The sequence below is a fragment of the Falco cherrug genome, chromosome 3 (assembly GCF_023634085.1).
Source record: "Falco cherrug isolate bFalChe1 chromosome 3, bFalChe1.pri, whole genome shotgun sequence".
Classification (NCBI taxonomy): Eukaryota; Metazoa; Chordata; class Aves; order Falconiformes; family Falconidae; genus Falco; species Falco cherrug.
Window position 1 is genome coordinate 20,451,924 of NC_073699.1, and position 17,082 is coordinate 20,469,005.

Sequence of the window (17,082 nt, forward strand, 5' to 3'; positions counted from 1 at the left end):
AAAAAATACTTTCCCCACCTCGTAACTGAACGATTTGTGGTTTGGTCATGTAGAAATTCAAGCTTTAGTTGTAAAATTCAGAGAGCAGAGAAAGTCTGCAATATGTATTTTTAATTCTGTGGACAAGGATGCATTTATTTATTCAGTTCAAAGATCAAAGAAAACCCAAGCAGTGCACTTACCATCAAGTTGAGGAGTTCACCTAAGTCTGCAGAATATGGAATTTGTAGATACATTTTTTAAAAAGGTTTGTTTCATGAATTCACCAATGAAGAAACCCTGCTGTTTGAAAAAGAGTAAGTGTCAGTTAAATATAATGTTTTATTAGTAATAGTGTCAAATACAACTCATGTGGCAAGTCTGTAGTTTGCAAAACATTAGATGATTGGAAAGTGCTAACAAGCTTAATGTACATTCAAGTACATTGCTTCAATTTGAAGTGTACTTTCTCTACTGGAACATCTGGATGTATCATTGCTAATTCTAACACTGAGAATCTTCCATTTCAACCTCCTAAACATTCTTCTTCCAGGAATGGTGTCTAAAATTTCTCCAAAGTGATGAACAGCAAGGCTGAGACACCTTTCCTTTACAGATAAGGAAAGAACCAAAATCAATATTTTATACTTGAGCACCTAAGCCGGTGTTGGCATCTAAAAGAAAAAGTCCAATTTTCAAAGGCAGATTTTGTGAAAGTACCGCACGCTTTTCTATTTGCAGAATTTTTCTTTCTAGACTAAACCATGTATTCAGTCAGACCCAAGCATTCATACCAGAGTATCCTCTGCAGAGAATGGACACTTTTTTTTTTCATGCATCTGCAGTTCATTCGTGTTTGATTGCAATCAAGCCAGCATTGAGTCAGCTGCCCCTCGCCCGAGAAGAGAGCAACTGTGACGGCACACGCTCCTCGAACAAAGCTGGACACCAGGAGGATGTCTACTGACGTAAATATGATATGCAAACCATCTGTGACATCCTAACCCCACAGTGTTTGGTTCTTTCATCTCCTGAAGTGCTCTGATCCAGTGTGGACCGTGAGGATATCTGCACAGCCTCTCAGGTGGGAAACCATTCTGACCGACGCAGACATGGCTGGACAGACAAACTAAAGGCCTTAACCTTGTCTCCGTTGGGCAAAGAAAAGTCCTTAGTGAAAACATGCTGGTATCAATTGTCCACTTTTTAGCATCACCACCAGTGCTATTATTGTTAAATGAAGACAGCCCCCCTCCCCTAAAAGCAAAATCATCTATTTAGACACAGCAACATTCTTCCTCCTTGTGTCATGCTGCTCCACCAGTTGTCGCTATTTCTCTCACAAAAGTGTCCTGTAAGAGGTTTTTTCCTTCTCAGGACTCTATTTCTTCCATCACCTCCATCACAATCGTTCGAGGGCCAGTCAGGATGAGGTTGCTCACTGTCCTGTAGTCCACATGGAGAACGTTGAGGCCATTGACAGATACGACAAATTGGCAAACCTGAGGAGAAAAGCAAGTAGCAAAACAAGTTACTCATCAGACTTTTTTTGTAAGGCTGTTTACACAGATGTATTCTCAACTCCTGGGTGTGCAAAACCTCCAGAACTCTTCACACCATCTCATTCACCACTCTTAAGAAAACCACATTTCTTAGAATCAATCTGGCAAGTTAATTTTCTGTGATTTTTTTAAAAACATCAATGCAACTTTCAAATAGATGGAATTTTGAAGTCCTACATCAATCACTTTTCTTATAATAATTATATTTTTCTTCTAACAATGATATTTTCCAATATCGATGGCACTTTGCAAACAATATGGGACAAGACAGCTCTGGCCATTGCAAAAGGCCCATTACTCTTAGTTTGCCTTAAACACTTTCATAGAAACCATTTTAAACAGTTCTTGGTAATCATAGTAAAAATATGCGTCGTATTTCCAGGCTCAGAGCAAGGTCTGGATGATGAGTTCACTAGATTCAGTGCCAAAACCTCCACCAGTACAACACGAACCCAAAGGATCCAGATTCTTGGAAATAATACCATGGAAGATGAAGTCAGTACTAGGATGGATTAAAATGTCACTGTCATTTTCAGGAGATTTTCTTACAGATGTAGTTATTTTTACTTTTTATGTGTACAGTTTTTGGTTTTCTTCAGCAAGTATGACTCATTAATTAATTTCAAGTACGCTAATATTGTGTTTTTAAGAGCCGTAACAAATTCAACTGCTGAAAGTCTTGTACCGTCAGAGGCCACTTTCTGAGCAAAAAGTCTTGATATTTCTACCGAAAATATTTCTTGATAGAATATCAGAATATTTCTATTCTGACGACACCACTGTGTATCTTAAAAGAGTTCATCAGAAAGAAGTCACATTGATATTGTAAAAGACTGTGGAGGAAAAGAAAGATCACAATATTGATTCCTCAAAACCATTAAGCCTTCTCTGTATCCAATCATAATATTACAGTATTTGGTAAAAAGGCCAAAAATGTGTAGTGTCTAGATCTGTATTTTTAATGATAAAAATATGGAGCCTAAAGCAATAATGTTATCCTGATATTTCAATGAAAACAATACATTCAGTAGAAGGTTATACTACTCATAAGTCATCTTGAGTCTGTAAGAAAGAAGATATGAAGCAAGTATCACTAGAGACATTCATGCTTTATTTTATCTTTTTACTTTTCCTATTTAGGCAGAAACACAACACAGAAATAAATGCATGCAGGAGAGGTGGGAAGCAGCTCTGGTGTCTTCCCATGCTGGCTCTAAAACAGATTTTCTCAGAGCCAAGTCATTTAACTTTTGTGCACCAGCCACCTTCCCTCTCAAGTAAAACATTTGGTGAAACTCAGTTTGTATTTGCGCAGAATGTACAGAATGTAGCCATCGATGTTCCATTTAAGGAAAATTACAGAGGAAGAAAAGCCAATCCAAAAAAATGTAACATTTCATCAAAAATGCCACCAACAACTTTAATCTCTGCTCCTTAAAGCCTCTGCACAGGAAGAGTGGCAGCAGCAGCCCCTGAAGGGCAGGCAGAGGTCTCTCTTACGCCTTACCCCTTGCCCTCAGAACTCCCCTACAGAGCTGAAGATCCTGGCTGGCAGCCTTACAGGGAGCCTAAATGACCATCAGAGTATGGCCATCAGCCATTCCACTTAGCCAACTTCCATGGCACTATGGATGCATCTTTCCTATACATTCATATTCAGTATTTCAGCTGCAAGCATTGGGAAAATGGTTCAGGTTTTGCATGCAGACAAAACCTTCTGAATTTTAAGGATTTTTGTTGAAAAGGTAACCCATCATCCTCTGCAGTGTGCCTCAAATGGTATTTAAGAGGCATGTCTCTGTAGTTTAAAATGCATATTATTGCAGTATCTACAGGTCTCAACTTCCAGTGGTATTTCTTAACACTTTCTGTGGCCTTCCAAGATTGTATCAAGTTTTACTGAATTATAGCTTTGGCTCCAGTATAATACTTGGGTTGATTTAAAACAGACCTGCAGAAATAACATTGTCTCTTCTGGCTTAATGCAATTTTTGGAAGTTGAATGGCTGATGTTTGTTTTACTGCTGCATATTCTCAGACTTCTCAAGTTACTGGAATCCCAATGCATGGGTCTCGTGTCTGGCCAGGGACAAGCATGCAAGCGTGTGATGGATACATCTGCATGCTGGATCATATCAGGGGCATTCGGAGGCCTCTGGGGAACGTCCCTGGCAAAGGAACAGACTTTCCAGGCTGGCCAGTCACTCAGACCAGGACTGCAATGGTGTAAATGGGGGCTATATGGGCACCACAGTAGTGAACAGCAATCTGAATGCCAAGGAGTGCATTTCTTACGCAAAAGACAAGAGTTGACATGTCTGCATTCTCAATGGGTTGTGGGGTTTTTTGGGGGTTTTGTTTTTTTTTAATGTATGCCCATGGCGGTATTATTAATCAGCAATGCGTACAGGCTGAGAACAGTCCCCTTCGTGCTGCCCTTTGCACTTGATCCAAAGGGCTTATTAGTTTCACCGTTTCCAGTGGACAGGATTAGATGCACAAAGTCCACCCAAGCCAGATGAGAAGAGGAATACAGAGAGCAGGACAATGCACAGAAAAGCATACTTCTGTCCTAAAATTGCATGAAAAGAGAGTTTTGCACGGTTCTGAGCCCTTTGGTATGCTGAGTGCCCTTGACTCACCCAGTTTTCTTCTCCCCGCCCTGGTTCTCCACCCAGCACTGCACCCAGCCAGGGGGAATGAGACGCGCGTTTTCGCCATCATCAGTCCTGCCCCACAAAAGCCCACATCATGCCTTGCTCTCTTGGTGGAGTTAGTAAACAAGTGAGAGTGAGTGAGTACCCACAAATCACCTCCGAATGAGTATATCTACCCACATATTATTATCTCAAGAATTTTCTTAAGGAGACTGGTTTACAAAATCATGATGATTTAACGTTACATTTATAAAAACACATTTTAAAAAGCTGTAGGTGCTCAGCTTGTAGCTACAGCTGTTAAGGGCTTTGTAACTGCAAACACATAAAATTTCTCTGTTGGTTTCCACACATCAGTAACTATAATAGATAATAAACTAAAGTTAAAAAAGACTCAAAGAGCCTTTTATTGCTCATTTCCTCATAGCTCTCCAAGGAATCTGACAGGAGATAAGCGTCCATTTTTACCCCTCAGACCAAGAAACGACAAAGACCAGAATAAATTCCGACCATTTTTTTGGTCAGGATGCGGTGATCTAAAAACCACAGAAACAATAACACTTAAATAAAGTAACACTGAAATTAAAAGACTCTCTTAATTAATTTCAAATATTTAAATGCTACAGTAATAAACATTTATTGTTAAGTATTTCAATTCCCCACCTTGGCAGCAGCCCACAGAAGTCAGGATAGCAGAAAAGGCACCGCTGTCTTTCTGCAGGTTTCCACTGGCACATACAGAAGGTTTAACCAAATCCAGGTGTTCCCAGGAAAAGGAAAAGTTCAGCTTTGGGCTTACATTTGAACAGAAAGGATCTGGTAACCTACCACTCACGGGAGTTAGCAAAGATGTGTCACGCCATTTATCAGCAAACTGAAGATGGCGGGAAGAGGAATTATAATTAGTTACAAAAACATTTAATGGCCAAAATCAGGATTGTGCTGTACTTGGAGCTGTACAACCCTTCCCTCCCCCTCCCTGGTTATCGCTCTTCCCACCACGGCAAGCTTTGGCTGCCTGCCCCTACTTGGCCTTGCCAAGCTGCCCTGGAGATGTACATCCACACCCCTCAATCTTCCTGCCAGGAGAACTGCCCCCTGGGCAAACCAAAGCCCTGCTCCCTCGCAGGGGGCTGCCCGCACGGGGGCTGGGCAGCTGAGCCAGCACTGATCGGGAGCTGAGGATGACTGCGGGATGCTCCCGAGGGATGTCAGACCCAGGCTGCAGGCACCAGTGTGGAACTGCACAACTACCTTCAAGCCAACTACTGAATAAAAGCATTGCATACCTGTCACTAATTCTTACTTAGCATTCTGCCTCAGGATAACCTTAATATTGATGAATGTTACAGGAATATTGCTTGAGGATAAGCAGTTAGCCTAGATCCTTGGATATTCAGACGCGTTTGCACTGTAGGCTTTAGTCACAGTGGAACCAGGCCTTGCCTGCTGGACTTTTTTCAATTTAATGTATTTTTATATACAAACCTTTAAAAATTTCCTTTCTTCTTCGAGGCACACTTTTGAGAAGGGTGCTGTGAAAGATCATGAAGAGCTGGAAATTCCCACCACAGAACTTGGCTGAAGCAATGACTGCAATGTTCTTTGAGACAGTTTTAAAGAAGCGTTTCAATTTACAGATGCAGCATGCACAGCCATTCATCACCGGTCATGAAGCAAGTAACAGCCGCACAGAGTCAAAAGATAATGTATCTCAGAACAGTAGGACACGACCATGATTACACAGTCATTTTAATTTGACATAAAAGTTTTTAAAAAGCTTGGGATGAAGAGAAACACAAATGCACACACAGGCATAGAGGAGGCGGCATGGGGGTCTGCCCTTCTCCACAGCGGCAGACGTCTGCGTCCCACCTCGGCAGCTGTGGGTTAAGGCTCTAATTCTCAACGGATTTATCGTTTACACTTCAGTGTCAGGATCAGTGTCTGGAATCCACTCTGCTTTTATCTTTTGCCTAACATCTCTTTAAGAAAGAGAGTACAAACACTATGACAAATACAGATCAAGTAGGTACCAAAGAAATCAATGTTACCAAATACAACCTGGGCTTAACATTCTTGAATACAAAGCTAGATTATGCAATGACACATTACAGATGGTGGGAAAAAATACTGGGTTTCAGCAGCACTGATATTTTACCCAATTATCTGGGCAGTAATTCAGCATCTAAGACTGCAAAGCACAAAGTCTCTACCAGCATTCTTGAGTTTTCTCCTCCGGCAGCACCAAGGCCAAGCAAACGGCAAGGTTTTCACCGGCTGTTTGACACTGATAGCTGCTCTGGCATCAGGTGTTAATAGTGTAAAGAGATGCTGAAAACATTGCCACCAATTCATTTGCACTGAAGGTGCGATTATTATTGTACATGTGGCAACTGCCTGAAGGGAAATCTTAAAAAATGCTGGAGAGAGAGAGTGAAATCCAGCCTTGCACTAATCTTTCACTCTGGAGCAGCCAGGATTCCACCCCTGGACTCTGCACAGATCTGAAACAGATTTCTAGCAGCTGGCAGCTCAAACCAGGGCCATATCCTGCTGCAGAGCAGATCCCTTTGAAACCGAGGTACTTCAAAAGTCATTAGCGCATTGCACAGAAACAGGCAGTTGTTGGGAAAGCTGTGTGCAAATCAGGGCTGGCTCAGTCATCCACCATGGGACAGACTGGATTTAACCCTTTGCTCTGTTCCTAGTTTGTACGCACACTCATTTACATAGAGTTATCAGATAGTTTAGGACATGCTCCTTTGACTGTTACTTCTTCTTACCATCTGATGTGATGCCAGATGTGTTACACAGATAATTTTTACTTTAAGGCAAGCCATTCCCAAAATACATGGAAAAATGTTCCGGTTTCTCTTTGGTCTTTTTTTTAAAAACTTACTAGCATCCAATAGGAATGATGAATACAGGCAAATGTAGGAGTTATTTTCAACCCTGGAAAGTTCTTCAGCAATTTTCCTAAGAACTAAAATAAAAGCTTCTAAGTATAACTTCTTTCAGAGCTGTCTAAAGAAAAGTGTATTTTGACAATTTTACAGAATAAAATTGATACCAGAATTGACAACATAACTATTTCAAAAAGAAAAGAATAGTCTAGTGTTAGTGGGTTTGCTTTTCTTCTTGCTAATGAAAATTAAAATTAAATCCATTACAGAAAGAGCCTGCTTATATTTCTGTTAGAGACCCTCAATAAGTATAAGTAAATGCTTTTTTTCATGTCCTACTAAACCTTCAGGGACAGGATCAGCTGGTCGAGTAGCTCAAGCTTATAATTGTTTCATTATGGTATTCTGAAATGCACTGAGATCTTCCAGAGGAAAGGTTCTTCACGTTCAGCTAGCAAAATCATCTGTTTTCTACATGTAATCTGCATGACAGATCTGCCAGATCCTGATTTCTATTAAATACCAGGACAGTCTGCCAGTAAGAACCCTTCCTTACAAGCACCCATGCAAACTGGGGCTGAAGGATTAACATTTAGCAATTGTCAGTGACCTGGAGATGCCTTAAGCAGAATACCCGAGAAATCAAGCTCTTCACACCTTGTAGATACTTTTTAAAACTCTGGGCCACTTCTAAGATAGAAGACTAACTGGCTGATTCCTGTGGTACGGCCACAGCTCTCACCTGTGAAGGTTACTGAACTCTTGCAACAGAGAAGTAAAATTGAAGCAAAAAAAAGATAAATTATTCTTTACCATCACTTAAAAAGGAGATATATCTGCTTTGGCTTTTCTTATCTTGCTGACAGATTTCAGAAAAATTTGTGGAAGGCTTAGGTGCTACAAGGGTGTAACATCTGAAACACAGCTTTCCAGCCTTCAGCAAGGAGGAAGGGGACATCCAAGCTTCCACCGTTTCAAAGGACAAGGTATCCGTCCCGTGGGATTTCTCCCCCTCACATTCTCCTTGCTCCTCTAGGGATGCTGGGAACTGCTACTCCCACTCTCGCCTCCCGAGCACCACTGTGCTCTCACGTAAACAGATGGAAACCAAGGCATCATTTTTAAAATGTAATTTAAATATGAAATATGAAGTAGTTAAGAAATGAGTGAAAGTAAACACTCCCATCTATGTCTGTTATTTTGTCACACACGAATAAAAAATTACACCCTTTCTACTTTTTATCGCAGTTACCATTGAAAAAGGAGCTATTTACAAGCGCGTAAACCCACAGGTTTGCCCTGCCAGTTGTTAGATCTCTTGAGTAAACCTTCCAAGCTAATTACCACATCAGCATCTTCTACCTCACACACCACAACATGGGTTTGTACGCAAAATCTTTAGTGACAATGCCAGAGAGTGAGGTTTCCATCTCCTTAGGGTGTAAAGAGCTAATCTCACTTTTAAAAGAAATATGGGGGGCAAAGTTTTGTTTATTAAAAGCTGGATCAGTAACCTGACCTAGGACTCCACCACTTTTTTTGCCAGCAGAAAGGGATACCCTCGGCCTGAATGGCCAAGGACTTTGTGGATCCGGGTATCAAACCAGTTCCAAAGGGGAGGAGGGCTCATAGCCAGACTTGGTGCCTGCACTCCCAAGAATTGCTCCTGTCCCTTTGCACTGGCTCTGGGGAACAATGCACCAAAGCCAGGCACCGCTCCCTTTTAATCTTGTGCCAGCAAAAATAAATAAATGAAAGGACCTGTCTCCAGGCAAAATAAATTCCCTGATGTGCCTGACATGGTTGGAGGAAGGAGGCAATAGATAGGGATCTGGTTGGAGGCAAAGGGAAAGAGGTAGATGAAAAGGAAGTAAAGATAGGATCAACCTTTCTGGCAGCAGCTTACACTTAGGTCACTAAACTGCAGCTTAAGTTTTCAGATCACTTAAAGTCCCAGGGAAATCAATGGCAAGATGGATGTTAGGGCAGAAGGAACAAGCACAGAGAAATGTGAGGCAGGGAACAACAGTGGAGAGAGGGCGTAGAGCTCAACTTCTTGTACACACACACACAATCTGCATTTATACTGACACAGGGGCTCTTCTATTTTAATAGGTAACTCATAGCCATGAAGCAGAGGAATCCCCATGCTCAGCAAAGAGCTCAGGCCACAGAGATGCTGAACGTGCTGCCACAGAAAAGCCTAAGACCCAAAACCAACCTTCTAAATAAAAGTAAACACAGGCAGCACTAAAGCATTTGCTCTCGCTCTGCTATGCCTTACATTGTCACAGTGGAATGAGGAAAAGAGATGAAAATCAGAGGTCCAAAAAGTTATGTTTCCAGTTAGAATTTTTTCTTTCTTCTTTTTTAAGAATTCATGCAATCTTGCTAGGTTTAGTAAATCAAGGCTGGAACCTTACAAATCAAAACCTACTGCACGTCACCGGAAGGTTAAAAAATCATGCAATGTCCTTTTCTACATAACTGAGGTTACTGGATGAAACAGAATAAATTGCAGCTGTGTGTTCAGCTCAGTAAATATCTCTACCAAATGTGTAATTGGCTGTAGAGTGGGTGGTGTGGGAGTAGGCAAGTATCCAGGTCTTGCATAAACACAGGATTTTCTCTCTAGAGGAACACATTTCTTGTTCAATCTTTACACCAGTGTTAAGCTGGCCCACTGCTCCATCAGTGGGCTAGAAACTGGGTACCAGCAGAGCACAGTACAAGGCATAGCAGAGGAAACTAACTCCATTTACAGAATTACAAACGTAAGTGGATAATTCTGGCACTCCATCTTGGTCTGTGGCTGAAGTCTGGTAGGGATGGTTTGCCTGAGCAAGGGTTTGTTACATGTTTTCATTACACATACTCATTACATACTTTTTTTTTTTGTTGTTTTTAAAAAAGACTGGGGTTTTTTAGAGTATTCCAAACTCATCGGTCTCCAACTGAAAAAAAAAATCAGAAATTAAACAACATAATATAAAACCTACGTAATATAAAAAAAATTAAGACATCCAATAATATAATGTCACATAATATAAAAAGTCATAGATTCTCAAAGGGCCTCATTGTTGGTTTAGATAGTGTCTGTATCCCTCCCTTTCTGCTGGTGGAATCACTGAGCCAGCAGCCCACGAGAACAGCTCTTGGTTTGGGGTGGGTTGCTCTTGCTCTGTACGTGAGTCTCAGCTCCGTGGCGGCAGAGTAACCCCAACGGATAGACCGAGCAGCCAGGCAAACACTGATACAGCAAATGGGAACTATTCACATTAGGTAAATCAAATCTATCTGTAGATACCTGGAGGGTAATAACATAAGGACCTAATGCCCTGAAATGCAAACCTTCTATAAATATGGAATAGGGAAATGTAGGCCACTGCTTCTCACGGCCCTAATTGGGAATTGGTGTGTAAAATGACTGACTTCATCTGAGTCCCAGCGAGAAATACCCACAGATAAAGCCAAGCTGGGCTGGGCCACATCAGGAAAGCAAACCAGTGACTGCATGCTTAACGTTATAAGTGTTTTTATTGTATACTGCAATTCGATACCTACCACAGAACAGCTCTGAAAAAAAATAACTGGAATGGCTAAAGGTGAAACAATCCCTAAACCAGCCCAAACAAGGGAGTTCCAAGGGCAGTTGGATCCCCACAGGGCACCCTCAGCACCCTCCGGTATCAAGGCTACAATGAGCAGGAGCAGTGTGCACCATTTGAGACAAACAGCTGCTCTCCGCTTGCACAGACAAAAGTGCAATTGTTTTTCCATGTGTTTGACTAGCTAAACAGAGCCTTGGCTTTAGTGCAACATGTTTCCCGGATCGTTCACTTATATCATGAAAGGAAGCCAGCTAGTGTCCTGAGCAGCAACGAAGTAAGACACAGAAAAGTGCAGGGAAGGGTTCTGTAAAACAGACAGCTGGCGAGCAGCATCATCCCTGAAGTACTCAGGGCAGAGAGCTGTGATAGCCACAATGCTGTAAATCCAACAGCACCTGAGGACCCCTTCCAGGCTTCAAATAAAATGGATATTGCAAGTAAACCTAATAATACACAGTGCTTTTCACCCTCAATTGAGAGCAAAAGCAGTTCAAAATGCCAGCATTTTGCTGTACTGACGTCTGATTTTATGTGTTTTTTTTATAGACACTTAGGATACTCTAAGATTTCAGCCATTCTGCAGACAAGTTTTTCAGCTGACAGTCCTCTCTTTAGAAAACCTGGACTACCTAAGACTGACCAGCAGTAGCCTAAGGAAGCTCAGGCGAGGGCAAGGTCCCAGCTGTTCTGGCCGGTGCTAGATCTCGCCGTTCAATGGGCTACAGACCATGCTGCAATTTGGAAGCTGTAGCAAAACACAGACACAGCCCTGTTTTACAGTGCAGCTGAAACCAAGACTGCTTTCTCTCTCGTTCTGAATGGCTCCAGCTGTAAGACTCCGGAAACAATCAAGAAAGCACTTTCATAAATGCAGAGTGTTCAGATATCTGCGTTATCCTGCCATAAAAAAACACTTACTTGAAAAGAATATGTAAACGTATTTTTTATTACAGTAATGTGATTAAATTTAAAACATCCACAGACCACCGATTATGAACTTGCAGACAATTTTTTTTCCATTAATTATATTAACTATTGATGAGAAGGAGCCAATGGACAGACATAAGTATAGTAGGTTTCTTGTTGTCCAAGAGCATTTTAGGTCATTGGTCTACAAACAAATTTGATTCTAACTCAACTACACTGCTGTGAATGCAGAAAAAAGAGCTCTGAGCTATTATGAAACTTTCTGTATTTGCCTTAGGTTTCAGTTGTTGTAAAGAAAAAAAAAAAAAGTAATTTTATTGCCCAGTAAAACTCTCTCTCTGTTAAAAGAGTCTTTAGAAAAAGTCACACAGAGTTATTGGAAATCTAATACTGTTCTGCAGGCCAAAATTCAGGTCTGGGATACGCAAGTAGAACTTTGCTAAACCTGTGTCCTATAAGTTTAGGGGGAAGAAAACAGAAATTCACTGTTAAAGGTGAAATTTATACTCAGAAAGCTAAAGCCACTCCGTTTATATTTCACCGAGGAATTCCCACTGCCTTAATTCCTTTCCCTATAGTGAACAACTTGGATCCTGCAGTTCAAAAATAGGACTAAAAACCATAATAATAATTTTTCCCTGTTTTGGGCACGCAGTTTGCAGTTTACCTCCTGCAAGAGTGGTGCCGGAGCACCACGCTGCCTGTCTGCATGGGGGTGGATCTTGCCCCTTATGCCTCTGGGGGCTGTCTTTTTATACATGGAGTTTTGATTTCTTTATCATGGAACAGCAAGTGCTGATGGTCACAGCACGCAGCTAGTCTCGAGCCCAACATAAAGCTGGCATCTCCTTTTCCATTGGTTTTATGTCCACTGACTCAGAAGAACAGAAGCCCACAGCCCATGGAAGCGAGCACAGTCCCCCACCCCATCTACATGGTGGTGACCGTGCACCCAGAGGCGTCTTCACAAGGGTGGGGTTCACTTGACCATCCAAAACAACTTCAACAGAAGTACTGCGGCCCCAGAAGAGACATCCTCAAAACAAACGGATCCTTAAACAACGCTGTGGGGAAAGAAGCAAGGCAAACCAAGGAAACAAACAGAAAAATGGAGATACAAAATAATAATAAAAAAAAAAAGCAGGAATGTAGGATAAATTCTGACATCTCTGAAAACAACAGCTTCATCATAGCTTTGAAAGAACTAGAATGTCATACTTAAGAGTTTAATGATTTATTAGTGGAAAACAGAGTAAAACAGAGGAGAATTTTGGTAAAGATTAGCAGAGACTGAAGTAAGGTAGCACTGGAAATATAAAGTCTCTATCCCTGGAACAGTCACAACCTGCACAGGGATGGCGGGGTGGTATGTCACAACGAAAGTGTTCAGAGTTAATACAGACACAAATTTCCTGTCAGGATGGGAGGAGGACGGCTTAGAAAGAGAAGAGTCATCCAAACTGAAGTTTGAAACTCATTTAGAGCCCATGTCAGTGGAACATTGCTGCTCGGGAGTCTGCAGGTCCAGTCTGTAAACTCGGATGCACGTATTGCCCTGAGACTGGGAAACCAAGACTGTGAACCACAGCCCCATGGAACACAGGGAAACTTTAGCAAACCTAAAGGCTTTTTCATTTGTACTGGTACCAAAATGGATCTACTTATCAAACATTTTGCTTATGTTTGATAGCATGTCAGATTTGTTAGCATTTTCCATCTGTTTAAACCCAAACTACCTTAAAAGAATACCTATGTACGCTGGTAGGAAAACAGTCGGTGTAGTTGCACAAAAGGTTTGTGACAGGGTAAAGAAGAGAATCCAAATCCAAATTGTCTGTGTCCAACCAGCAGGCCAGTGGTCCAGGGTCTCTAAGACAGTCTCCTGACACTCAGAGAGGTCCAACAGTGAGAGGGCTTCCACCACAGAAGGGGGATACAACAGCCTGAGTCGCTGGTGCAGCAAAGGGGCAGAACAGAGACTGACTAGCAGCTCATCCAATGCTGCACTGGGATTCCCAGTGATGCAGAGAAAGGGGGACTGCTGGGAAAACACTGGATGATTTCAGTCAACCTAAAGACACTGTGCTAATGCAAAGGATGATCAAGGACTTCAAGACTCTGCTGTTGGACTTGTAGTATTCTGTAATTGAAAGCAAAGGAGAGATCTGACAAACCTTGTCTCCTTCCGGCAATCAGACAAAGTTCTGGCAGCAACACACAATGCAGCTTACAAAATCTCATTTTCCTTCAGCAAGAGAAGCCCCTACTTTGGTAAAAGGGCTAAATTCAGAAAACTCTCAGACAAGAGGAGATGGGTGCAATACAGTTTGCTGACCAGTACTCAATGGTCACTATGACATGTCACAAGTCATCGTGATAATTTTGATGGCAATAATCCCAGTACAGTTAGAGTCACAGGTGTTTAGGGTAGATCCAACTTATTGAAAAGTGGTGACAGGACTCACTCAAAAAAAAATTTGGAACTAATAATTGAGGTTAATTAAAAACATCCGATGGAAATGGAAACTTTGGGAAAGGCATCACCACAGCTTACCAGCAAACTCCTTGAGCAAATGATGATCACAGACCAAAAAGAGAAGGCAGACACAGAGCAGGAACACCCAGGCACAGATTCATGTGTCGTTCAGGAAAGTCCAGTGACTGCTATACACGCTGTTAAACAGTTGTCAAGGACAACTAACCACTAATCCACTTCTGATGTTGATGGCAGAGTTGCGTATTTCCACATTCACAAATATTTAATCTCTTCCAACTTCTGTGGAATCACGCTACTAACACAGCTGCCTTACTAAATTTTTCTTTAGAGTATTTGACAAAGATTTCTACTAAATATCAAATGGGGAAAAAACAGCATCCGAACTGTTGACCATTATGTTCTTACTATGCTCCTAACATGTCTTAACCACTCTTCTTGAGCATGATGTACAGGATGTTCAAGGCTAATGGCTACCCTGCTCAGCTCTCCAATCTCTGAGGTGGATAATGGCACACAAAATCTGAGGTTCTGGTTACAGCTGCATAAAGTGAAAGACAGAGCTAAAATTTGTTTGAATTTTCTTTGGTTTTGCAAAATCAGCGTTGATCTTACGGTAAAATAACAAATCTGATTTCTTAAAATTAGATTTCTCTAGTCACAGCTGATTGAATGCAGCTTCCACATTTCTATGAAGGAGAATGGACCTTTATGTCATAGCTTATAATTAAATACTATCAGAAAATGAGGTGCTTACAGAGTCATGTTTGAAACATATACATTTATATTCAAGCCCTACAGTAGTGGCATTCATTGCACGGAGTGCTATACGCGTTTAGCTCTGCTGCTTCTCTATTTATGGACAAGCTATGAAAGCAGTTTGTCAGCAACTTTTTTTGAGTGTTCACATTACCAAATGCATTCATTCTGAATTCACTCTAATGTAATTATCAAATTCAGCAGTGAGCTGATAGCACAGCTAAAGGAAAATACCAACCTGCCTCAGTGTTTTCATGCGGTAATTGAAAACAGATGGCAGCTTGTGTAATTTACGCTTTTCTACAATCAGTAACATGTTGGTATAAGATAAGAATTCTACGACTGAATTGCATCTGCTTGAACAACACCATATGCTAGTGCACAGCATAAATATTTATCCAAACCTACTTCATCATCTCATTTAAAGCTCAGTTACATGAGATAGTGAAAGTAGCTTTTGGATACCTTCAGTTAGCACTGGAGTATCTCCCCAGTGCTTTAAAGGGTCAGACCACGCACCAAACACTGAGGTTTCTTCCCTTTCCTAAGCCTCATGGAGTAGGGTTAAATAGAAGGAAGTTTGTTGTGCCTCATTTACACAATATAAATACCAGCCTTCAAGCTCCCACTAGGCTGCCTTTAGGAGTTACGAAGAGGTTCCTCACTTATGATGTCCAAGCTTCTCTACTTTTCCCACTGTCCTGTAAAGCACTGGAGATTGGCCACAGCCACAAATGGGATATTTTCTACTGAGGGAGTAATTTTTTAATTATTATTTTGATTTTTTTTGGTTTTGTTTTCTAAAGATTTTTTGACTGGTTTATCTTGCTTGTCCAGCTGTTGAGCCGTCACCAGGTTTGAGGTCAGATTGACAAGGACCATGGAATAGGGTTTGTGTTTCTCTGCAGCATGGGGTACGTTCAACCTCCTGAGAATCTCACAGTTCAAATTTCTTCCTATTGCAGGAATTGAAGGCACTGGCAATTCCTCTGACATCACATGGTTTTGGGTTGGTTTTCCCCCCAGTTGGCACCTTATAGTGAGTATCTTTTAATCCTTTATGTTACAAGCCTGTAACACTTTATGATTGTGGCAGTACTTGGATCCTCTGGATTTATCAGATAGTACCTATGTTCCTGTGACTGCAGGGAAACTGAGCCTGATGACCTCGATCTGCTCCATGAGACAGTGGCTACTCAGTTACACTTGAGATTTGGCTCTTATCCTGCTAGTGAAACCATTTGAGGACCTGGACCTGATATAATCATATGAGAATGCAGAAGACGATGGCACAGGCAGAAAATTTATGAGGCTGACCTCCACCCTGTGCCAGCTTCTAAAGATCAGGAGGAGAGCAGAACCATGCTGAACCTATAAGCAGTGTGAGGTTAATGGCTGGACTCGATGATCTTAAAGGTCTTTTACAACCTGAACGATTCTATGATTCTATGAAATAGTCCTGGCTGTATACCATAATCCCCAAGCAGAGCTCAAAACAGGTGGTGTTGGTACCAGTGACCATACATGGTCCCCCAAGCTCCCTGCTACTTAGTGAAATAATGAAGAACTAGAATTGGACAGAAAAGCTTGAGTGGCCATTGACAATTTGTACAATACAAGGACCTTAGGTTTAACACCTATAAGAAGTAATTTGCTCAAAATCAGTTTAAGGAACCAGATATTCTTTACCATTCCTCAAAGGTTAGAGCTGGGAACTGATTTCCCCAGCCAAAGGGAAGAACGAATATCAGCAAAATGGGTGATTAATTTGTCTCTTTCACAAGCCTCACACTAAGATAGGTCTGCTCGTTTTTTCACACTCTGTTGCAGTGACATCACATTAAATAACATCGTGTGGTACGTAATATAAGTCACCAGTTTTAAGTCAAGTTGTGTAACTTTTCAAAGAGTCTTTGTACCTCAGAACCAGAAATCAACTTACAGAATAAAACACTGAAAAAAGGGAAAAATATTTTTCCTGACAACTGGCAATACGTCATCTGCAGAGACCTGAATTTTGCAGCCAGTCAGTACTGAATATTAAAGCAACCTGGGAACTTCAAAATCCTGTTGTTCCTGTCTTCCACTACTGATGACAGCAGACAGCAAAACAGAGCTGCAAATAACTTAGAAGTACGCATCGCAACACTGACTCCTTTCACAGCCCCGCGTCGCCTCCAGCTCCCA

At 41.4% G+C, this 17,082-nt stretch overlaps 1 protein-coding gene across 2 annotated transcripts in view; it reads right to left on the bottom strand.

Annotated features, from left to right (window-relative positions):
• Positions 1 to 301: 301 nt before the first annotated feature.
• Positions 302 to 17,082, bottom strand: part of DEPTOR (DEP domain containing MTOR interacting protein) — a 76,106-nt gene continuing 59,325 nt past the window's right edge. For both annotated transcript variants that reach the window (XM_055704047.1, XM_055704046.1), the window contains one exon: positions 302 to 1,481. In XM_055704047.1, the coding sequence (XP_055560022.1) occupies positions 1,353 to 1,481 (129 nt within the window). In that variant the 3' untranslated portion in view covers positions 302 to 1,352. The remainder of the gene's footprint in view (positions 1,482 to 17,082) is intronic.